The sequence below is a fragment of the Bos taurus genome, chromosome 1 (genome assembly GCF_002263795.3).
Source record: "Bos taurus isolate L1 Dominette 01449 registration number 42190680 breed Hereford chromosome 1, ARS-UCD2.0, whole genome shotgun sequence".
Classification (NCBI taxonomy): domain Eukaryota; kingdom Metazoa; phylum Chordata; class Mammalia; order Artiodactyla; family Bovidae; genus Bos; species Bos taurus.
This window is the reverse complement of record NC_037328.1, coordinates 143,775,800-143,800,028: the sequence shown is the minus strand read 5'-3', so window position 1 is coordinate 143,800,028 and position 24,229 is coordinate 143,775,800. Positions and strand designations below refer to the sequence as shown.

Below are 24,229 nucleotides of genomic sequence, written 5' to 3'. Positions count from 1 at the left end.
GCCAAGACAAGCGTCCCAACTGCAGGCACCCAGGGGACACCATGGGTGAGTGGGCAGCATTTTCCTTCCTCCCCTCCACTTTACAGAGTAAGCATGTTCACATCTCACCACACGTATAAATAAACGCAACTACGTGGGATTACACACCACAGGCCAGCACGTCGCTCACAGGAGTGTTTTCATCCCTGACCTCTTCCCAACACTGTACCTGTCCCCAGCCATGGGCACGGGGACCCCGGTGTGGAGATGCGGCACAGCCAGGACCCCCAAGGTCACTACCCGGACGTGGCAGTCACGAGGGCCCCACTGAGCTCCTCCTGGAGGCGCGACCGTCCCTCCTCGCGGGTGGCAGGAGAGGGAGCAGCCGGGTTGGGGTGCTCTGGGTCTCCCCACCAGCCCACCTGGGCAGGAGGCAGGCCTGGTTTCCCGTCCACACCACTGGGCTCACCTGTGAGCACATAGTCATACTGATTCACGCTGTTCAGCTTCAGCCCGTCGTACAGCTCCTGGAGCTCGTCTGAGTTCAGCACTTGGCCCTTCCAGTGTGAGTAGCCTGGTGGGGGTGGGGTGGGGGGCAGAGCAGACCACGTGAGGCCCTGATGCTGCATGACGTCACCTGGGCACAGAGACTCGGCGGGTGCCCCTCAAAGCACATCCTGGGGTTGTTATCACTGAGTCGGGGACCCCCTGCCCTTCCAGTGCAGTGAGGCCCACTCGGCAGCCCCTAACGACACCTGTGCTGCCTGCGTTGCACTGACAGATGGTTCGCAGGACTGCGTGATTTCTGCCCATCCTTCAGTGGGGCACCTGGGGGTGGCCCCACACGTCACGGTCCCCAGCTTTGCCAGACTCAGCTGTGTGCGTCCCGTATCCAGGCCAAGTGGCTTGAACAGTCACCTGGGCACCCTGGCAGGTAGGAGCTTCTCGCAGCCCCGCTCCCATCCAAGGTGAGCTGAAACCTATCCAAGTCTCAGGCCAAATCCCGACTGAGAGCCAGACATGAACTGGAAAGAGGCTGCAGCCTGGGTTCTTGGCCCAACAGGCACCCAGGTGAAGCCCCTACCCAGGCAGGCAGTGGGCCCTCACCTAGTCACCCACCAAGGACACCCCGAAGTCCACTCATGGCAAGTTTGTCCCTGGCGGCCCTAATGCCAAGAGGTACCCCATGAATGGATGGGTTTCTAAAGACATAAGGTAGAGCCTCGGAAGGCCTGATTTCTGCAACAACAGAGTTGAGTACCGACCACAAGTACAGGACCGGCTGTGGGCCTGGCGAAGGGGCTGCAGGGCTCTCCATGTGCGCATGGGGTGAGGGCCTGGCCGCCGCAGAGCAGCCTCTGAAAAAGCACACGGGGCCAACGCCCAACAACCCATCAGCTATTCTCCAGGAAAGCATGGCCTCTGGTGGATCCCCATTCACGGGCCAGGAGGGGCAGGAGCAGGGAGGGTCCTGAGGCAAGGTGACCACCCCTCAGCAGGGTGTCCCCACAGGTTCTGGTTCTGCTCAGAGCCGGCAGCCCTGGCTGGATCCCCACAAGTGTTGCTACCACGGAATCCCATGGTCCAGGTGGGAGGAACCAGAGTCACTCCTGACCCGTGGTTTTCCGAACATCCTTCCAGACAGGGTGGGTTGTTTGTTGTGGTTCTCGTCGTGCAGATCTTGTGGGATCTCAGTTCCCAAACCAGGGACTGAACCTGGACACCTGGCGGTGAAAGCACCAAATCCTAACCAGTGGACCACCAGGGAATTCCCGACATCGTGGGGCTTGACCCCACCGCATGTGTACCGCGTTCTTGTCCGAGGACTGCTATGATCGAGAACCACAGGCCTCTGTGGTCCTCGAGGCCAGAGTCCAGGATCGAGGTGTCGCAGGGCCGGCTCCTCCTCCGTCCTCACGTGGTCATCCATGTGTGTGTCTGTGTCCTGATCTCCTCTAAGGACACCAGTCAGATGGGAGCAGGGCCACCCCAGTGACCCCACTTACCTTTAACTACCTCTTTAAAGGCCTCATCTCTAAACAGTCACATTTGAGGTTCCAGGAGTCAGGACCTTGACAGGTGAATCGAGGGGACACACTGCAGTCCGTAACACGCAAGTCAGCCCCTGCGGGGTCTCAAACACCCCCCACTCCCACCCAGGAGGCCAACTTCCTAACGAGATGAGAAGGTTCAGGCTCACAATGTTCAGAGCACATCCCTGCCCGCCCTCCGCACCACCCCTCCAATTCCCGCCACAGCCCTATCTCTCCTCTCCTAACTCAGGAGACCCTTCTGAAAGATGGGCACTGGGGTCCTCCATCCATGCCGCTCAACTTACAATTTACAAATGAAAGAAACCGCGGAGGCTGACCCCAAGGGTCCCAGCTCCTTCCTGTGCACCTGATCCCGCCCCCCAGGGGGGGACACCACCAGGCTGGCAGTGGATTACAACCACAGTCACACTCTGAACTCTACCTGCTGGACGGCTGGCCTGCCTCACCCACCGACCTCCAGCCCCGTCCAGCTCCTCCCAGCCACTGCCCAAGGGCTGGGATAGCCCGTAACAGGAAAGCCCTGCTGAAGGAGCAACTGGAGAATGCTGGCCGCAGGCAGGGGCTGCCCTGGAGGGGAGGCTTAAAGTCTAAGCCAAATTGGCTCTTTTACTTTAAAAACAAAAAGAAAAAAGCAAAAAAGAGGGCGGTAAAACCTATAAGCTCTGGGGAGGTTCGCTGGACTGACAACTTCTGGGGACGCGTCCAAATGTCATTGTGCCCAGTACACTGGGGGGAGCAATGGCAGGAAAGGCTGTTTACTGAGAGCGGTATGTTCTCCATCTGAACCCAGCATAGTTCCTCCTCCATTGATGTCTGTTCCCCACTCCCGCCAAGAACCAGGCACCTTTCCGCATATCTGATGCTGGGCCACCTGCCAGAGCTTCTGGGACGTTCTGTGCTCCGAGATTCCGTCTGGGTTCATAGTAACTTCAAAGAAGGGACGTGGTGACATTTCTAAGAACTGAGAGGCTTTGTCCCCCTGATGCCATTAACTCAGGGCAGGGCGGATCCGAGGCCACAGGGCCCTTGCCTGGTGTTTCAGGGGCTTTCCAAGGGCCGAGACCTCATGAATCCGAGCCAGCAATCCCACGGGCTGCCCTTGGGTCCCCGTACACAGAGACACACTCACACGGGGTCCCCGAGGCTCGGGGTCTTAATAGAGAAAGCCAGAACCTTCTCTCCTCCTAATACCATCAGGGCCCGGTGGGGTTCCTCGGCACAAGGCCTTTCGGTGCCCTCATCTCTTTGATTATAGAAAACAGCCTTCACTCGGCCTCCATGACCTTCCGAGTTCCAGTGGGTGGATTCAAGCAGTTGTTCACATTAGGGAAGGGAGGGGATGCGAGACCAGGGAGAAACAAACAGTCAAGAGCAGCCTTGGGCAAGGTCCTGTTTCTCCATCGCCAGAGTACACACAACAATGTCTCCGAGCTGTTTTTGCAGATACCGAAAGCCACTCCAGGTGGGAAAAGTTAACGATTAACCTTGGTATGCTGCCCACAAGCATGCAGACCCCTGACCAGCTGGACCTGAAGGTTGCTGATGTTGACTCTTACTTACCTCACCACCCACCCCTCAGAACAATGTCGATCTGATCGCTCCCTCTTTTACCATAAAACTTGTCACTGTCTTCCCCAAGTTGGGACACTGGGTTTTGAGGGTATGAGCCCACTGTGTCCCCCTTTGCCTGGCAAAGCAATAAAGCTCTCCCTTTCTACTTCACTCAGAACTATCTCTGAGATTCGATTTGGCACCGATGTTCAGAGAAGCAAGAGCTTGTGGCAGTGCTCCAGCCCACGGTGTCACCCAGGTGGGGGGCCCCCTGAGCAGGTGCTTGGATCACCAACCTCAGCTCAAGGAGGAAACTGGGGACCAGACGTCACGTCACCCACCTGGGTCGTCCAGCCACCAAAGCAGCTGAGCTGAGTTAAACGTGGAGCTGGCAAACTCACCCCCCACATGCTCTATTGTCTGTAAGATGAGGGGGGCAGCTCTCCGAATCTAAGGGACCACTTCCCATGCCCACACCCAGCTCTGCCAGGATGGCTGAGACCAACACCTTACCTGTGTGGTTTGAAAACTGGACAGAGTTCACCGCATCGACCTCAAACCCCAAAACCTGCAAGATGGACAGAGAAGGAACGGGCGTAAGAGAGCTGGCGGGCCTGCACTGACACATGGCAGGTGCCTGACACGGCCTGGGGCAGGCAGGAGGGTCTCCGACCTGGAGAACAGGAGGAGGGTCTCTCCAGCGCAGCCTCGGCACCCACAACTGCAGGGATGAGCATGGAGGTGATGGGGAGTGTGGGGAGCAGCCAGCCCCAAAGGCCAAGGCTCAGGGGCCATGCATGGCCCACCTGCTGGAACTGCCACCAAATGAAAATGCTCAGAGACCAGCACGGGATCCATCTGTTCAAACACTAAGAGGGCAGTCAGGCCCTCTCTGCTGAGGCCCCCACATGGATCGGATCGGGGGATGAGGCCAAGGGCTCCCACTCCCTCCCTGGGAGCCAGGCTTGTAGCCCCTGCATTCTCCCAGGTCAGCTGGGGAGAAAGGCGCCCAGCTGGGGCCCAAGATCCAGAGACAACTGCAGCCACAGACCCGCCCCCAGACAACAGGGACTCCACCCCACTGGGCCAGCCTCACTGGCCCCAGCTCAGGTCACCCAGCCATTGCTGGGGCTTGGACGCCCATCTGCGTCAGCAGCCTCTCCAGAGCTCTGGGGGCACAGCGGGTAAGGGAGGCGAGGGTGGGTTCTGGTGCCTGGCACCTGCCCGCACAAGGCTGCAGGGGCCACCTGTCTGCCCGGAAGGTCCCTCCTCTCCCGGACTCGCCTGACCCTCATCTATGCTCCCCACTTTTTACAGGAGGTCGAGATCCCGTGCTCCCTCCTCCTCTCCTGGGCTCACCTGACCCCTCTCTATGCCCTCTCTCCCTACCCCTCTTCTACACGCAGTCGAGACCCCGTGCTCTGGGGCTGGCAGCACAAAGCAGGGTCTGATGAGGAGTCACGTGTTCACCAGACACACCACTCATGACACTCTCACGAGCCCCTCACTCTGCACCCTGGCCCCGGTCCCCAGTTCCCTCCCTATGCCCAGCCAGGTCTCAGCTGGGAGGTTCACTTCCACCAGCAACCCCAGCAAAGAAGCCACACTGAGGGAAGTGAGAAGACGGCGCCCTGCAGGGTGGGGAGTGTGGCAGACAGTGTGAGGGGCCCCGGGAGTCAGGTGTTTGTCCCTGAGCTCCACTGCTGATGGGGGTGGAGGTGCCACCGCTGACCGGGGGGCGGGAAGATGAGGCTAGGGTGCGGAGACTGAGCCTCAGGACCCACTGCCGGGACCCCCATTAGACGTGGCCCCTGACCTTCGGGCATGCTCCCTCCACTGAAGATGAGAACAAAGGCCCTTTGCCATAACTGGTCCAGTGGACAGACAGTCCCTGGCTGTCCCCCACTTCCTGTCCACCAGGAACTTACCAAACCCTCCCCCCTTGACTTCACCTGAACACCAACAACTTCTGGGTGTCACCTCAATGTCCCCAAACAAGCAAAGCTCTCTGGCCACAAGAGTGTCTGTCTCTGCGGGTGTCAGAGCAGGACTGAGGGTCCCCAGGTGTGGATGTGGGCCACACCCCAGCTCTTCATGGGGGCTGTGGTTACCAGGCATGCTCCTTTTGTGAATTCATTGAGCTGTACACTTATGAAGTCTTTCTAAAAAGCCAGTATTATGAGGACTTAAATCAAGGAAAAATTCCACAGTCTAACCTAGAAAGTTAAAACTGGCAATTTGCGAATTTTCTTGCCAGATTTCAGGGCCTCCTAGACAGACAGAGCTCACGGTATTTCAGATCCCTAAATTCTAATCAACTCCAAAGAAACAGATTTGAAGCAACGATGACACAAATCCTGCAAATCCTGCCAGAATACCTCGCTCCATTGCTTCTGGAAGCGTAGATAATTAGTCCTTCAGAGCCAGCACACGCGAAGCAGCTATTTTCTGTTTTTAAACGATAGCGCTAAGCGCCGGGCTGACATCTCCATTTCACACACCAGCAGCTTATTTGTTGGCATGATAGGCTCGTGTGAGGGGCCCTGTCAAAGCCTCGTGCAGGGTTGGGCAGGTGCAGCAAAAAGCCAAGACACAGGGCCCGGCTCCCTGATGGGAAACGGGGGACCCCAGAGAAAGGAGGTGCCTGTTGTTAACACCTCGTCTTCCAACTCAAACCTCTGCTTCTGTGCTCAGCTCTGGGATCTGGGGCTGGGACCCTGGATGGCACATCTGTGCTCAGCTAGGGGCTTCTGACGGGACACGGGGGTCGGGAGGGGTGGAGGGAGACCAGAGGTGGAGGGTCCTGCCCCTGCTGGTCACCTTCCCCAGCCCCGGTTTTCTTTACCCACGAGGAGGGGCCCCCGGAAGCAGCTGAATCCACTCTGTGATCTCTCCATGGCTCCCAGCACCCCCATCGCATAGCCGTAAACATCCCGTCTCCCTGAGCTTTAAGTCCCGACTGTAAGCAGACAGGGGAGGCGGGCCCTGGAGAAAGACCCAGGCATGGCTAGTCTAAACGTTTGGTCTAAGCCATGTTGTGACCCGGGCCTGGTCACAGCGCTTGCCCTTGAACAGGTCTCGGTAACTAATGATCTTCAGAGAACAAAAGAATGCAGGGCAAACAGTTACTGAGCATGAGGAATAACAGCAAAGGAAACCAGTCAGATGTAAAGAGCCCCGGCTCCACTTCCCCGCACTCACCCCTCTCCCCGTGCTTGCCCTTACACAACCCCACTGAGTGTGGGTGGAGCCACCAGGGAGTCCAGTCTATTCACATGCACCCTTAGGAGCAGAGTTCTCTTTTCCTAAGAGAAATAAAGGCAAAAACAAACAAATGGGACGTAATCGAACTTGAATGCTTCTCCACAGCAAACCATAAACAAACCAAAAAGACAATCTATGAGCTGGGAGAATACGTGCAAACAACGTGACCAACAAGTGGAAGACGTGGTGTTCAGTCACTGAGTCCTGTCTGACCCTTTGCGACCCCGTGGTCTGCAGCACGCCAGGCTTCCCTGTCCTTCACCATCTCCTAGAGTTTGCTCAAATTCATGTTCATAGAGTTGGTGATACTAATGAAATAGTACTCAGCCATAAGCAGGGAATGAAATAATGCTATTTGCAGCAACATGGATGGATGTAGAGATTATATACTAAGTGAAGTCAGACAAAGAAAGACAAATATTATATGATATCACATATATATGGATACTAAAAAATAATACAAAACCAGAAACACACTCACAGACACAGAAAACAAACTTATGGGGAAAGGAAGCAGGGCAAGCGATCAGTTAAGAATATCCGGACATGTCACTACATCTAGAAGATAAACAGCAAGGATTTACTCTATAACATAGGAATTATATTCAGTGTCTTATAATAAACTATCATGGAAAAGAACACACACGTATTAACTGGGTCACCGTGCTATACTCCTGAAATTAGCACAGCATCGTAAATCAACTACATTTCCACTTGAAAACAAGCCAAGCAAAGTTCTCTGACAGGCGGAAGAGGATGTCCACGTGTCCTGAAGGAGAGTTCTCAGCGCTCTGCTGGCCCTGAGCACGCAGGCTGCGTGGGGAGCAAGGCCACCGTGCAGCCACAAAGCTAGCTCACCTGGCTCCAGTGACCTGTACACCAGTAAGTCTGCTACCTGCCCCAGCTCCCACCCCGATCAGCTGCGGCCACATCCTTGGCTCCAGCGGCCACTCAGCCTGTCTCCCAACCCAGGCTGGCAGCTGGTCAGCTGGCAGAATTACACCAGGGAAATCGGCCCTGCCCCACCCCTGCCAGCTTTTCACCATTTACCAGCAACAAGACTCATTTTAAGAAAAAAGAGGAAGAATTGGCTAGTTCAGCACGGGAAGGGGAGGGGAGGGGAGGCCTTCAGAGATCAGGGAGAGCACCATCTCGGGCCTAACCCTCCCTCCCCCACTGTCCCCAGCCCAGTGCAGCCAGGGGCAGGTGCTGCTGGAATTCTCAAGCGGGCCTGTTTCAAGTCCTAGCTCCCATCCAGGGAGCCTCTGTGCTGTCCTTCCCCTGCTCCCCAAAGCACCCCGCAGACACCAACCTTCGGGGGTTACCCGTGGAATGAGGCCCAAACCCCAGGCTGTGCGTCCCACCAACTGAATTCCACACACTCTCTGAAACCCCAAAGTCCCTTCTGCCTCTGGGCCTCTGTGAGCTCCCCTGAGTCTGAAACAGGGACTCTTGGCTCCAAGACCTTGTTGGAAACCTTGTCTTCTCAGCCTCCACTAGAGCACCCAGGCTTTGTAGGGGGGTTTGGGAGTTTGCGCTCCCTGCCACTGTGACCCTCTGGGATGAGTCCATCGCCCTGTGGGCCTCTGAATGAAGGCTGGGGGCCAAAGCCGTGCTTCGGGCTCCGCTTCAGAAAGAACTAGAGTCTCAGCCAAGAGGCTCCATGTCCAGCTGGTCTGCTGCCCACCAAGGTCGTGCCAGTTCAAGCTCACTCAGCTGCTGAGGAAACATGGCTCCACGGGACCACGTGAGCATGTCTAATGCTGGGGACACAGTCTCAGACCAGAGATGACCAACAAGATGCACAGGCAAAACAGAGGCCCTTCGGGCATCAGACAGGGCCCATTCCTCAACCCCACGCTCCAGCTTCCCACCTCTCCCCCAGGGCAGGGGAGACCCCAATGGCTGGCGTGCACGCCCACCTAGAAGAGCACATTCAGAAGCTCCAGGGGCGTCCGCCACAAAGAACAGTGACATCAAAGACAACGTCCACACAGTCCCCCCATGTCCCAGCAACGTGGACCTCAGTCCACCCGTTAGGCACAGCATCCCTCCTGAGGGCAGCTACATGTGCTGGGGGCCTAAAGCCACATCCCTACTTCCGCCTGGATGCTGAGTCATCAACCACTGCTGACAGCCAGGCACAGACAGCGAGAGCACGCAGAACACACAGCCGGGAAGCCCAGGCCACGCAGCTTCCTCCACGGGAGGGTCAGGGGCTGGGCAGCGAGAGGACTCACTTCACCATCTTCAAAACCTTCACCGAGGCCTGTTTTGCAAGACCTTTTCAGTCACTCGCCTAGGAAATCAGAATTAGCAAAGAGAGGACACAGGAAAGCCATGTGCCTGTGGTCCGACTGATCAGCCTTGGGTACTCCAGGGTCCCTTTCTCTACCCGCCCCTGGTCAGCCTGACCACTCAGCCCAACTCGAAACCACCCGCCCCTCATCTCCCACGGGAGCTCCAACAGGGAACAGCCCTGTGTCCCTTGAACAGTGCTGCAGCCCCCTCACCCCCACCCGGCTCGCCTTAAGTCCCAAGGCCACCTTTGCCCCACATGCTCCCTCGTCTCCTGGGCGGCCGGCCCCGGACCCCCTCACCCTGGCCCCAGCCCTGCTCCCAGCGCAGTGCACCCACCCCGGCCACCAGGCCCCGCACACTCGCTGGTCAGGTTCAGCTGGGCACCACCCTGAGAGAGGCGGTCTTGGCCCAAGCTCCCAGCAGCACCAGCTACAGACGGGGGACAGGGCTGCAGCTCTGGTCAGGGGACGGGAGGGGCTGTCCCTCCTCGGCTGAGCCCACGATTCTGTCCCAAGGCCGTGGCTCCACACATTCCTCTCTCCTGGACAAACTCCACCTACTCTACCCTTGGCGGCACTCTCCCGGAGCACTCTGAGCAGAGCTGGCCGCTCTTATTTCAAAAGCTCCATGTGGGTGAGCTCCAGGGACATCCAGGCCCATGAGCCACACCGCCAGGGGGGCCCCTCTGTGTGCGGTCACAGCCCTGCTCACGGACACCTGCTCAGGTTTCCAGGCCAGGGGCCTCTCAGCACAGACCTTACAGAGAGGTCCCTGTGAGGGGTGGTCATGCCAGCATGAGGCAGACGTCACACCACACAACTGCACACGCGCGCCCACATGTACACACCCACAGCTGAGCACACACACACACACAACACACTCGCACACATGGGTATACGCCCCCCCCAACAGGCCATTAAGTTCTTGCTTTTCTACATGACAGGCAAAGAGGAATGACACAAATTTCAGCCCCAAACTAAGAAAGGGTTACAAAATCAAGATATTGAGCAATTCTGGAGATTCTTGGGAAAATACAAAAGGCAGGAGAAATGCTGAAGCAACACCTAAATTCCAGGGTTGGGACACACTGGGCGAGACAGGGACTTCCGGAGGGAAGCAAGCAGAGCACAGCGTCCCAGGTCACGGGGTTCCAGCCCTGGTGCGCTCCTCTGGGAAGCGGCAGGGGGCCCGAGGCGAGGCAGGAAGAAGGTGTGCTTTTGGGCACTGACTCCCTGGCACTGTCTGCCAATGCATGTGCCACCACGAAAACCTTAATGGCAAACACTACGTCTTTTAAAGGGCAGGTGACATCCTTCCAGCATCTTTCAAACTCAGTCCTGACAGAAAAGGTCCTTTTTATCCAAGGAATTCTAAGGAAAAAGCGTAAAGATTTTCCAAGGACCAAGTGTTTTAAGATGAATCAAGAGAGCCTCTGAACAGGGCCACTTTACAGCTCAGGCGGTTCTTAAAGGGGAGAGGTGGAAAATAAGCTGCTTATGGCCGGAAGCGTCCCCACTACCACCAGTCACAAGCCTCTAGGAGAGGCCGGGGTGAGCCGTCCACACTTGCTTGCTGGGCAGCTCTGCGGCCTCTGCTCAGCTCCTGTGGCCCCATCACTAGGCAGGGAGGGTGTGAACCTAGGTTTCCAGTCCAGGGCCTCTCTGCACAGCCGGCTGCCCCCCAGCCTACCCCTTCCTGCCGGGTGTCCAAGCCAGTCCACTGGCAAACAGGCCTGGCTTTGAGGTCCCTGCACAAGAAACCATCTCCAGCCCTGCTGGATGTCTCGGCTCTGCTTCTGCACCGAGGGGCCAGAAGAGTCAGAGAACGAGGTGGGTTTCTATATAGGCCCCCAAATGAGACAACCCCTGACCCACCTTCAGGGCTGCCTGTAGTCTCGGCAACACAGTACTGAAGTGGGTTCTGAGCTAAGGTCCCAAATCAGATTCTCAAGGTCACAGAATTATTTATGTGCCCCCCACCCCCAGCATGGTCCTTCAAGGTGGCACCCTGGGCCTCCAGTGACCCCAGCAGAGGTCCTGCGTGCCCGAGGCTACCGTGCCAATCCAAACACGGCCTCAGAAGGAAGCGCGCACCACACATCCGGCACGAGGCCAGCTACCACCTGCCTGGACACCCTCAGAAAGACTCATCTGCCCAGCAGAGTGCCTGTTGGCATCGCAAGTGCTGGCCGCCCTGGCAGGAGAAGTGCCTAGCGGCTGGAGGGAGACACAAGAGTCGCGGCTGAGGCAGCAGTTCAACTCCCGCCTGTGCTATTCTTCCCAGAAGACAGCTTTTGGATGCTGGGGCTTTAATTAAACACCCAATTTGGGTCGCTTTTAAATCTCTCTGAACAGGCTCCTTTTAACTCACAGTGAATTGAACAGCAGCCCCTGAAATACATTCTGGCTGAGGATTCATGCACATACTGAACTGGAAACTGGGTCTGGCAAGATACAATCAAGCTAAGCATCTCAAGCCAAGATGGCCCTGGATTGTGTCAGTAGACCCCACAGCCAATGACAAAGGTGCTTATTTGAGACACACAGGGGCAGGCCATGCAACAGATGCACGGACTGGAGTGATGTGGCCACAAGCCAAGGATACCTGGAGCCCCCTAGAAGCTGCAAGAGGCAGGAAGGACCCTCCCCTCAGCGTCTGGGGGAGGGATCACGGCCCAGTCAACATCCTAACTTCAGACTCTTGGCCTCTAGAACTGCGGGAGAATAAATCCACGATTCTAAGCCCCTCTTTGTGGTACTCTGCTATGGCCGCCCCCCAGAAACTCATACAGAGCCTAAGGCTGCGTGTACCTGCTGTATTTTTGCTTCTCTCTTTCGACTGTACCACGTGGCATGCAGGATCTTACTTCCCAGACCAGGATCAAACCCAGGCTTCCTACATTGGGGGCCCAGAGTCTTAAGCACTAGACAACCAGGGAAGACCCCTGCTGTGTTTTCACCAAAACAACCGGGAAGCAGTAGGGCAGGAGTGGGGTTGTGGGGCTGCTAGACAATGGGAGTGAGGTGGAAGTGTTAGTCGCTTAGTCGTGTCCAACTCTTTGCGACCCCATGGACTGTAGCCCACCAGGTTCCTCTGTCCATGGAATTCTCCAGGCAAGAATACTGGGGAGGGTAGCCATTCCCTTCTCCACAGGATCTTCAGATTCTTTACTGTCTGAGCCACAAGAGGATGGGTGGGACCTATGAAAACACAGGAGGAGCTGCTGGATCAACAAGCCTGTCTTCCCTTACACAGAGGGGGCTCAGAAGTACACTTCCAGCCAGGAAGAACATGAGGTTTTCCACTTCCAAGAGGAAAGCAGCCCACAGAGTCCAGGCTGGGAGGAGGCCACACTGGGTCCATCCACCCCTTCCCTTTTCTCTCCCTAGAAGCAAGGTCAGAACAGCGAGAGGTCCCAGGGTCTGCCCGGGGAAGGGGCCCTGGAAGCATCATAGGCATGACGCCCTTGCCCTGCAGTCCCCACCTCCAGAGACAGGACAGGAAGGCACGAGCCCACCCTCTCACTTCCCTCACTCACTGCCGATGAGGATCACCCTGCCCACAGCTCTACCTGCTGTTGCTGGTCACAGCAGCATGTGCCCCTCAGCCACTAAAACGGACTATGAACTCGAGCCCAGAAACAAATCCAAAACCACAGTCAAGGTTCTGGTCCTTTCTCTTCTGTGTTACCATTTTTCTCTGCCCAGGGAAGGCAGCTGCCTGCAGGCTACCCACCTGAGACCGCCACCAGCGTGCTGTGGTATTAAGTGTTGATCGCTCACTTGCATCTGACACTTTTTGACCCTTTGGACTGTAGCCTGTGAGTGATAGTCGCTCAATCGTGTACAACTCTTTGCGACTCCATGGACTGTAGCTCTCTAGACTCCTCTGTTCATGGGATTCTCCGAGCAAGAATACTGGAGGGGGTGCCATTTCCTTCTTCAGGAGATCTTTCCCACCCAGGGATCAAATCCGGGTCTCCTGCATTGCAGGCAAATTCTATACCATCTGAGCCGCCAGGGAAGCCTGTGGGGACCTGGCAAAAAGCAGTTTGAGAACCAGAGCCCTGAAGCCCAGACATCTAGCTTGCAGACGTCTAGCCAGGACAACTCTGGGAATGGTGAGAGGTCCCTGGGCAGGGATCCACACTGCACCCCACCACAAGCAGAACCTGGGAGCTTGGCACCATGTCATCACTAACAGGACTGTTCTCACTGTGCATATGAGGCTGAGAATGTCTGGGGGGCACGGGCGGCCCCTGAGCCATTTCTCCAAGACGCGGGCACCGGGTCAGCACCCCTCCACCGGCAGCCTCTCCACCCCGCACAAGTGCATATTTTGCCTCCCCACATTTGTGGGGCCCGGCCAGACCCCACCTTCTCCTGCCATTTCCAAGCTCTCTTCCCACAGTCAGCTGTGTGGGTAACCCCACCTGTGGCGTCTCCAGCTGTACAGCATCCATCAAAATTCAGAACATTTTCAGAACTTGGCACAGCTCTGTAGTCAGGGGACACCTGCTGGAATCGTGCAAGGCACGGCCACTTCCAGGCTCTGTTCACTCGCAGCCCATCCTGCACCATGCCCTGCCCCTCTGTGCTCCTGCAGTGCTCACATGTTGAGTGGGGAGCAAAATGCCTACAGAAGACCCCACGGAGCCTCCTGTAGCCCTTACAAGAGCTCGGCAGCCTAGCCAAAGCAAGCGTGAGTAAACTTGTGGGGAATCTGGACTCTGGACAAGGAAGCACTAAGTGGCCATGGGAGAAAGTGTACAGTGAGCTACGGAAAATCTCTGGAAATTGTTCTCATATGGGCTAACTGTGTGTCCCAAGTGGGACCTCAAACGAGGACCCTGTGAGTGCTCACGTGGCTGAAACAAAGTTTATTATTCTGAGAGAGTCAATTCCTAGGCAGGCTGAAAAGAAGTCTGGAGGTCCCCAAGGAGAGAGGGGTCTGAAATTCTCAAGGAAGAGGAAAGGACAAACTTTTTTTTCCCTCTACATTCCTTAGGATTGCATAACAATAATGTATCCTGCTTGAGGACAGTTTCTGGGAACTCCCCCCACCCTTTCTGGCTAATCCTGTTATTTTAAAATGTAAATTATGGGAGTGGGTCTAGTAAGGTCTTTACAACCTCCAGACATTCTTTGGATTCACTGTAATAACTAATTAAGGCAAGAACACTGGAGTGGGTTGCCATTTCCTTCTCCAGGGGATCTTCCCGACCCAGGGATCGAACCCAGGTCTCCCGAGTTGCAGGCAGACGCTTTAACCTCTGAGCCACCAGGGAAGCCCAATAACTAATTAGAAGTATATAACTCCATTGCTGGCACTAGTGAGGGGCACTCTTTCTGCCCCCTTCTGATGTCTATGTCTTTTCCTCTCTCTTTTATACTTTAATAAAACTTTAAAAAGCTCTGAGCGATCAAGCCTCGTCTCTGGCCCTGGGTTGAATTCTTCTCCTCCGGAGGCCAAGAATCCCGGCGTCTTTCGTGGTTCAGCAACAACCTTTCAATTCTCTCATAGTTCACACCATCAAGGTGGGCTTGGTTTGGTGGAGCATGTTTTGAGAGCCACCCTCTCTGCTTTCTTCCCCTCCTCAGCTTTTTCCACCCGCCCAAGGCTACGTTAGGAGGAGGAAATGATTAGGGAAAAGGACACAGGTAAGGATGTGATCCAGGCCTGATGGAGGCCCTGGCCTCCCTTAGATGCCCCAGGCACACTTGGCTGCCCACTGGCCCTACCTCCCTGTCTGGTCTTTCTGCAGAGAGGACTAAGAAAAGCACCCTGGGCACTGCGGCCACCTCACTCAGCAGCCAGAACCTCTGAGGCACTTCCCAGGGATGGTCACCCTTATTGTGTCCTTGGAGTCAGGCTCTATGCCCATTCCACAGATGAGGCAACTGAGCACTAGAGAGCTCAAGGTGGAAGGCAGCCTCTTCAAGTCCCCAGCTTAAGAATGAGCCTCCAGGGGAGTGTGAATAAATAACAAAAGAGCCTGGCTCACTTCCAATTTTACAAGGGTTAAGTCTAAGCCACAGCAGCCCATCTGAGGAATTCAGGATATAAAAAACAGGAGCAGGTACTCAGTGCTTTGGATAAACAGATGTTAGATGCGTATCTCAGAAAGAATTTCAAATTCCTGCATCTTTCCATACTTAGAATACCACTAAAATCAATAACTTAAGATATCTGTTCTTCGTGATTAGCAGTAATCTTTTACCCAGAAGTAAGCTTGAATGCAAGTATTTCCCAGCTCCCAAAACCTCATGTACAAACTGGCCTCTCCCTGACCTCTCTGGAGCAGTGCCCTGAGAGACTGTCCCCCTTACAGTCCTCTGTAAGTCCATGACTAAAACTCCAACTCCCTTGCTGTGCGTTTTTCTTTAAGCAGACAAGAGGAAGTGCAGGGATGGATTAAGTCAGAGACAGGTGCTACCCCCACCCTGGAGATACAGAAGGGGGATAGCACCCCCGACGTCTGTCCCTCAAGACCACAGGTAAGGATGCTGGATAGAGAGGAGACCTCAGGTGAGAACCAAGGTTCAGTCCTTCAGAGGCCCTTCCCAAGGGGGGTGGTCTGGAGGAGCATCCCATCAAGTAATTGGCAAAGGACATGTTGGTCTGCAAGTTTAGGGTCAGTGCCTAGAAATCAAGGAATAGATGATCAGAGGAACAACTTGCCCAAGGAAAGATAAAGGAGCAGCCACAGGGAGAGACAGAGGCCCAGGGAAGCAGCAGAGTCTACACACCTCTGCACACTTCTGCCAAGGGCAGCTCCCTCTAGGCAGGGTGCAGGCGGACCACTATCTGGTAGGGAACTTCCTGGTTCCACCTTCTGCGGCTGCCCCTGCTGCAGGGATCCTGCACTTTCAACCCCAGCACTGCCCCACCATAGAGGCCCTGCCCAAGCAATCAGTGACCAAGAGCTGGGGCCTTGGGACCAGTCCTGGAGTGCACCCTGGCTGCCCCCATGGTCTGCACCCCCGCTGGTGGGAATGGGAGGGCCAAGGGCCTCACCTTATCTCCACGGGTGCTCAAAGATCATAGGGAGCTGGCCAGGTGGGTCAGTTGGACTTGAACCCTTGTACCATGCCACCTTCAAGTCTTTGTTCCACTGCCTCCTCCCCGGAAGATGGGCAGGCCAGCCTCAGGTCGGCCCTCAAGCTCTACTGAAGGGTTCCAACCCTTCCCACGGCCCCTCCAGCCAGCTGGCACCTACAGGCCATTGTGACTGGGTGGCCCTTTGTGATCTTGAGGGTCCAGCACAGGGCCCTCACGTACAGCATGCACAACAGGGGCCAGACACTAGCTCCTTGTTCAAGGATAGGACCCAAGGACAATGGGCCAGAGGTGCACGGTCCAAGAGAGCCACCAGCCCGGACGCACAGCCCCCTGCTTAGCCCACAGGGCAAGGAAGTGACGGTGACCCCAACGCTGACACCCCACTGCACCCAGGCCTCATCCCGACCCTCCAAGGGCTACCCAACCACAACCTTGGGGCTGAGACAGGAAGCAGTGGTGCTCACTGATAACCCAGAGAGAGACCGTGAGCCCCTCACGGAGCACAGGTGGGGGAAGCAGGAGGAAGCCCGTGGGCACCCTAGTAGGGAAAGGCTGACACATGTAGGAAGCTGCATCTACAGCCAGACCCTGCACGGCCTGAAATGCCCTCTGGGCTTTACTTCTCCGGTGCCAACACCTGCAGGTAGGCCCCCTCCGTCCCATCCCCTCCCGGCGACCGCCCCTCAACAGGCAGTCGCAGGGTGGAGCCCACCCTGGCCGCCCAGGGCCTCACGGCGAGCCTCCCGATCCGCAGGGGGCGGGGACCGGATGGGGACGAGTCGCCCACCCGGTAAGCAGTGCAGAGACCTGCTTGCCCAGCGCCCACCTTCGCTGGGTCTCCGGCCGCTGCTCCGCATTTTCCCTTTTCCAGGGTCGGGCCGGTGGGAAAGGGTGGGGGCTGGCGGGTGCTCACAGCACGCGCCCGGGGTCTTCATTCTAACATAGCGTCCCCACCCCGTCCCCATTCCACCCTCCTGGGTCCAAGTGCGGCCCCGCCTCCGCCCCTGCAAAGTGCCCGCCTACCCCGCCCGCGTCTGGAACCCCGCGCTCCAGATCCTCCGGGCTGCCGGGCCAAGGTCACGCGGCCCGGCGGCGGCCACCCCTTCGCTGGCCCGCACGGCCGGACGCGGGGACACCTCCGGGTTACGTAAGCGTACCTGCAGCGGGAACGTGGCCGCCCGGTTGCCCACGTAGCCGCGGACGACGTGGCTCTGAATGGAGAGCACCCGGCACTCCTCCTCCATGCCGGGCCTGCCGCGGCGGCGCGGGGCCGGGGGGTCAGCGTCTCCGCCGCGCGCTCAGCTCGGCTTCGGCCACGCTCGGGCTCCGCTCCGCCGCGGCCCGGATCGGCGCAGGCGCTCGGCTCGGACGACAGGCCGCCTCCCTCTGACCTCAGCGCTGCTAGGAACCCGCGGGTCCCGCGCTGCGCCGGGGCGGGCCGGGGGCGGGGCATCCTCCTGTCCCCGCCCACTCCCGCCCCTCCCGGGCAAATCATCTACCGCAACCCAGGCCCGGGCAACCCACCCACATCTCTGCGCTACCGGCACGTGGGCGGCCACCCTCCAAAACGCCGGCTTGCACTTTCAGTTTTACCCTGTGGGGCGCAGCAGGCTGCGCCGGCCTGCCTTCATTCATCGGTTCCTCGAGTCCTTCATTCACTCCACACAGGTCCGCCCCCTGGCCTGCACCACGCCTCTAACCCCGGGGCCGCACACTGCCGGCACGGCAGGACCACGAGCCCGACAAACAAGGGCCCCCGCGGAGGAAGGGCACTGGCGAGGCGCCCTGGAAGTGGGCACGGACAGGGATGTCTGCAAGTGGGCTACTGGGCTGGGAGTTACCGGGACCACCTTCCCCAGGGCCCAGTGGAGCGCAGTGCCTGGCCCCAATTCCATGCCCTGCAAGGCCCGGAACTCGTATGCGGTCCACCGCCCCTGCGGCCACCGAGCGTACCGGCGCCAGGACGCATGGGCCCTGCGACCCTCTGGCAGCACCAAGGATCCAGGCCCACCTTGCTAACCAGGCGCCCCTACCTAGGGCATGCACGCCTGATCCACAGCCAAGTTACCCTGCAGAGGCCTGGGGGGCGGACGCCTCCATCACCATGAGAACTTTGGGGACCCAAGGGCCCAGTTCCCCCACCTTGGACACATGACTGGCCTTCTCCTCAGGGTGTGCTGGGCCGAGACACGTGGCCAGTGCCCACCCCACCGACCCTGGGCAGTGTCCTCTGTTAGAACCTATTGGCAGGGGCAAACCCATGTGGTGGGGGCCTAGTCTGTTACCCAAGGCAAGTAAGATCATGTGTGCCAGGCACAGGGAGGTCAAACAAACCTATCGTAGTTTGGGGCAGAGGAAGGTTTACTACTGGGCGGAGTCAGGAGAACAGAGTGGTGGCCGTGGTTTAATTGCTAAGTCCTGTCTGACTCTTGCAACCCCATGGACTATAGCCTGCCAAGTTCCTCTATTCATGGGATTCTCCAGGCAAGAATACTGGAGAGGGTTGCCATTTCTGGTAACCAAAACCCTCAACTCCTCCATGGTTTTTTTGACTAAAAAAGATGCACAACTTGAGAGTTGTGAGTGAAGTTTTATTTGGGACAAAATGAGGACAGCAGCCCAGGAGACAGCACCTCAGATAGCTCTGAGAGACTGCTCCATAGAGGCAGTGGGGGAGGTCAGTGTATAAGATTTTGGTGAAGGAGTTCAATACAATTAAGTGCTTACTTTACAAGAGTTTTCCACTAATCAGGAGGAGCTGCTGTCACCATGAAGGGATTCGGTTCTTTCTAGATATGAGGAGATGCAAGGTATGGGATCACAAAATCTGTTCCTGAAAATATCCACCTATCTAAAGGCCTGTCCCACCAGGTTCTCTGGAGCACAGAGACCCTCTCTCCACCCTGACCTCCCTCAGAGCGTGTGGGAGGTCAGCAGCTGCAGCAGCACAGGGTTCAGTCGCCACAGAATCCAGCTCAGTTATTCATTCGGGTCCGACTCTTTGTGACCCCACGCACCGAAGCACAAAGATTGTCACCCTGCTTATTTAACTTATATGAAGAGTACATCAAGCGAAATGACAAGCTGGAATCAAGATTGCTGGGAGAAATAGCAATAATCTCAGATATGCAGATGACACCACCCTTATGGCAGAAAATGAAGAGGAACTAAAGAGCCTCTTGATGAAAGTAAAAGAAGAGAGTGAAAAAGCTGGCCTAAAACTCAACATTCGGAAAACTAATATCATGACATCTGGTCCCATCACTTCATGACAAATAGATAGGGAAACAGTGGAAATAGTGAGAGACTTTACTTTTTTGAGCTCCAAAGTCACTGCAGATGGTGCCTCCAGCCCTGAAATTAAAAGATGCTTGCTCCTTGGAAGAGAAGCTATGACCAATTTAGACAGCATATTAAAAAGCAGAGACATTATTTTGCCAACAAAGGTCCATCTAGTCAAAGCTATGGTTTTTCCAGTAGTCATGTATGGATGTGAGAGTTGGAGTGTAAAGAAAGCTGAGCATTGAAGATGCTTTTGAACTGTGGTGTTGGAGAAGACTCTTGAGAGTTCCTTGGACTGCAAGATCAAACCAGTCCATCCTAAAGGAAAACAGTGCTGAATATTCATTGGAAGGACTGAGGCTGAAGCTGAAACTCCAATGCTTTGGCCACCTGATGCAAAGAACTGACTCATTGGAAAAGACCCTGATGCTGGGAAAGATGGAAGGCGGGAGGAGAAGGGGACCATAGAGGATGAGATGGTTGGATGGCATCACTGACTCGATGGACATGAGTTTGAGCAAGCTCTGGGAGTTGGTGATGGACAGGGAAGCCTGGTGTGCTGCAGTCCATGGGGTCAAAAAGAGTCAGACATGACTAAGCGACTGAATTGAAATGTACTGAAGAACTAACCACCCATATTTCATGGCTGCTCACCTTCTGGAATGGCTCACACTCCACAGACCTTTCTCCCAAGGTCTTTCTTGCTTTTTGAGATGGGCTATGTATGGAATATGTATCTCTCTAACTAAACCACTTCTTACCTCTCACTTTGTCTCTCCCTGAATTCTTTCTGGGACGTGACATAAAGAACCTGAACTTTGTTAAATCCTAACCCCAGGTGAATCCAATCCCAGGACAGTGGGTTCAAGCCCCAATCTGGATTGTGTGGTTTCAGAGCCACACAGTCTGGTTTGGATTCCAGCTTCTCCGATGGCTACAGCATTTCTCCTTCAAGTCAGATCAACCCTTGGACTCAGTGTCCCCATTTCCTCAGGCAGAGATGTAATCATAGTATCGACATTCAAACAATGTTTAAGGGCAAACGAATTGACCTGCGTCACCAGCTGAAGACATCCCCTGGCATGAGTGAGTGTTCAGTATGAGTTTCCTCTTCTCTGACACTAATCCCAGTCCCCCTGCCCTGCTGAAACAGAGGTTGGTGGAAAATTCCTCTTTTCTCGTGACTACTGGACTCCGGGTGCCATTTTTATGGATGAAGAATCTAGTTTGCAATCCTTCCATGCTTAAGAAGTTGCTCCATTGTTGAGGAACAGGCTTGGGATGTTTCCAGTTCCAGAATGTCTTTCTTAAGAGACAACAGCCAAACCTGAAACTTGGATTACTAGTTTTGTTTTGTTTTTTAAATTAAGTAGGTTATTTATTTTTGCTTTATCTTGGAAATGTGTGTGTGCTCAGTCACTCAGTCATGTCCGAGTCTTTGCACCCGCCCTGGGCTATAGCCCACCAGTCTCTTCTGTCCATGGGATTTCCCAGGCAAGAATACTGAAGTGGGTTGCTATTTCCTCCTCCAGAGGATTGAACCTGAGTCTCCTGTGTCTCCTGCATTGGCAGGTGGATTCTTTACCAGCGTGCCACCTGGGAAGCCCTAATCTTTGGAACAGCCAAGATTTTCTGAACCTTAAAAATACTTTGGGGGTCCTCTCTGGTGGTCCAGTGGTAAACAGTTTGTGTTATAATGAAGGAAACATGGGTTTGATCCCTGCTCTGGGAACTAAGATCCCATTTGCTGTGGGGCAACTAATCCAGTGTGCAGTAACTAGAGAAAACCCACATGCCACAAGAAAGATCCAGTTCAGCCAAAAAAAAAAAGGAAATAAATAGATAAACTCTTTGGGCCACCAGAAAATGCCCTAGATTCTTTCCTGGGCTGTCAGTGTCCATTGACATTTTAATCCTCAAACACGCTTGTCTGGTTTGAAACTCACCTTGCTGTCTTTGGGTCACTGAGCTGATCCTTGTGATGGCCTCTGAGGCTCCACTCAAAACAGCTGCAGGCCACAGAGAGTTTTCAGCCAAGCATTCATGGACGTGTGTGCTGACTTCCAGTGCATGTCCCTGAGGGGCCATCACCGCTTGGCGTCCCCACCCACAGAAATAACCTCGAGCCTCACCCTCTGTTCCCAGCCCACCTGCACTCCAGCGTTCCCTCTCTCTCCAGTGATACTCTGATGAAGAACAGATTCACAATCTGGGCCAACAGCCAAGAATTTTAGACCCTCAAGGGGGCTCTTGGGGCAAATGATTCACTAAAGAGAAGAGAGAGTGTGAGGGAATTCTCGTTCACTGAATTCATCTTTTGTGGGGCATTTGGATCATCCTGTCATCTAACTGGAAGCAAGGCTTGCTGTCCTCAGCAGTTTGACTTCACTGTAGACTGCTTTTCTTTCCCTGCCCTGCGCCCCACAGAGGTTCTTAAACATCATTCACCGAGTCTCTAGTTGTAAGAGAAGCAAGTGCTGTGGAAAGCTGGGGGAGGTTACAAACATTAAGAAGAAAACAGAAACTGGTCAGAGTCCCAGTGTCTCGAGAGTGTGTGGCTTTCTTTACTCTATGCCCATCTGTCTGGTTTTACACCATACCTGGAAAGTATCTGATACGTGGCCAGCGCTCACGAAATGTACTAATGTTTGACACATTAAACATTGGGATTTAATGTACTATATTGTATTTTCATACATTCAAGGTTGTCTCCAGTATTTCTCCGTGGTATTTCATGACAACATTATTTTCATCACATGGAGTTACAAGAATTTGTTTAATCATCTATTATTTGATAGTCAGTCTGTCTCCAGCTTCTCAGTGTTGAAAATATTTCACTGGACTTGTTTTTGTCCTTGTGCAGTTGCCAAGTCATGTCCAACTCCTTGCTACCCCATAGACTGCAGCATGCCAGTCTTCCTTGTCCTTCATCTCCTGGAACTTGCTCAAACTCAAGTCCATCTAGTTGGTGATGCCATCCAACCGTCTCATTCTCTGTCGTCCCCTTCCCCTCCTGCCTTCAATCTTTCCCAGCATCAGGGTCTTTTCCAGTGAGTCAGTTCTTCGCATCAGGTGGCCAAAGTATTGGAGCTTCAGCTTCAGCATCAGTCCTTCCAATGAATATGCAGGATTGATTTCCTTTAGGATAGACTGGTTTGACTTCCTTGCAGTCCAAGGGACTTTCGGGAGTCTTCTCCAGTAGCACAGTTTGAAAGCATTGATTCTTCGGTGCTCAGCTTTCTTTATGGTCCAACTCTCACATCCATACATAACTACTGAAAAAACCATAGCTTTGACTGTTAGCAAAGTAATGTCTCTGCTTTTTAAAATGCTGTCTAGGTTTGTCATAGGTTTCCTTCCCAAGAGCAGGATCTTTTAACTAAAATTAAGAGCCCGCTTTACCTGTATATATATTCTTTCTCATATTATTTTCCATTATAGTTTGTCAGAGTATTGAATATAGGCACCTGTGCTCTACAGTAGAAACTTGTTGTCTGATTACTTTCTTATCATAGATTCTTCGAAGTGGAATGGCAGATAAAAAGATAGTTTATATTAGATTCCTAACATATTTGCCAAATTATACTCTAGGAAAGTGTGATTGGCACTCCTGTTAGTGACTAATATTTTTAGCACAGACTTATCAGGACTAAGTATCTTTTTAAAGGATGCTTGAAGACTGGAAAACAAAAAAACAGATTTTTATCTGGGTGCATTGCATGGCATGCAGGATCTTAGTTCCCCGGTCAGGGACCAAATCTATGCCCCCTGCAATGGAAACCTGGAATCCTAACCACTGGACCACCAGGGAATTCCAGCAGGAGACATTTTTAGATAAGAACTTGTGTAAGGTGAGTTTTATAGAAGCTATATATGCAACTAAAAGGAATTGATCTAATTGTAGAAGCTGAATTTTTAGAGTGCTAACCAAGTATTCCAAGAATGGACGCGTGGTTGAAATAAGGAGGTGTTTCTTTGGGTGTGTTGGGACTGCAGCCTGGGAGACACAGACTCAAGAAGCACTTGAATTGTGTCCTGCGGGACTGACCATACAATGGGAGACTTAGAAAAGTCAAAAAAAAAAAAAATGCAAGAGTACAAAAATTGTTTGCCAAGAACTGGGACTGGAGCTGGTGAAACTAAGGGTGCTTGTTAAATAAGAACTGGTTGGGGTTCGAAAGGATTATATAGTTGAGAAGCGGGGGCGGAAGTTTGACACCCCAAGGTTGCCATTGGCAGCTGCTGGGAAATGCTGTTTTGGAAATGGTTTGCAGTGTCCCCAAGTCTGACCCTGTTCAGAAAATACAGGTTCTTGGTGATGCAGGAATGTGTCTGAAACCACACCCACCATGGCCACCCGGCTCCATCCTGCATGCCTGAACCAAGTTACCCCATTTAGGCTTTTGAATGATTTTGAATGTGTCATCAACAGGTATAAGGCGACTTCCCTGGTGGTCCAGTAACCACTGGTCTGCCTGCCAATGCAGAGGACGTGGGTTCAATCCCTGGTCTGGGAAGATTCCACACGCTGAAGGGCAACTAAGCCTGTGTGCTACAGCTACTGAGCGCGAGTGCCCTGGAGGCCTGCTCCATGACCAGAGAAGCCATGAAAGTCAGAAGCTGGTGGCCCACAACTAGAGAGTGGCCTCTGCTCGCCGCAAGTAGAGAAAGCTAGGGCACACCCAAAACTGAATGTATAAAATTTAATTAATTAAAAAAAAAGATGTATTGGTCTT

The 24,229-nt window shown here is 54.4% G+C and overlaps 1 protein-coding gene across 3 annotated transcripts in view; it reads right to left on the bottom strand.

The window, feature by feature from the left end:
- PDXK (pyridoxal kinase) overlaps positions 1 to 17,631 on the bottom strand; it is a 30,813-nt gene extending 13,182 nt beyond the window's left edge. The window contains exons 1-3 of one of the 3 annotated variants that reach the window (NM_001075651.2): positions 17,369 to 17,631; positions 4,098 to 4,152; positions 449 to 553 (exon numbers count right to left, since the gene is read on the bottom strand). In NM_001075651.2, coding sequence (NP_001069119.1) covers positions 449 to 553; positions 4,098 to 4,152; positions 17,369 to 17,455 — 247 coding nt within the window. In that variant the 5' untranslated portion in view covers positions 17,456 to 17,631. Of the gene's footprint in view, positions 1 to 448; positions 554 to 4,097; positions 4,153 to 6,429; positions 6,730 to 17,368 lie in introns of those variants that run through there. The other 2 variants (XM_059881125.1, XM_024984396.2) reach the window with 2 other exon arrangements.
- Positions 17,632 to 24,229: the final 6,598 nt, after the last annotated feature.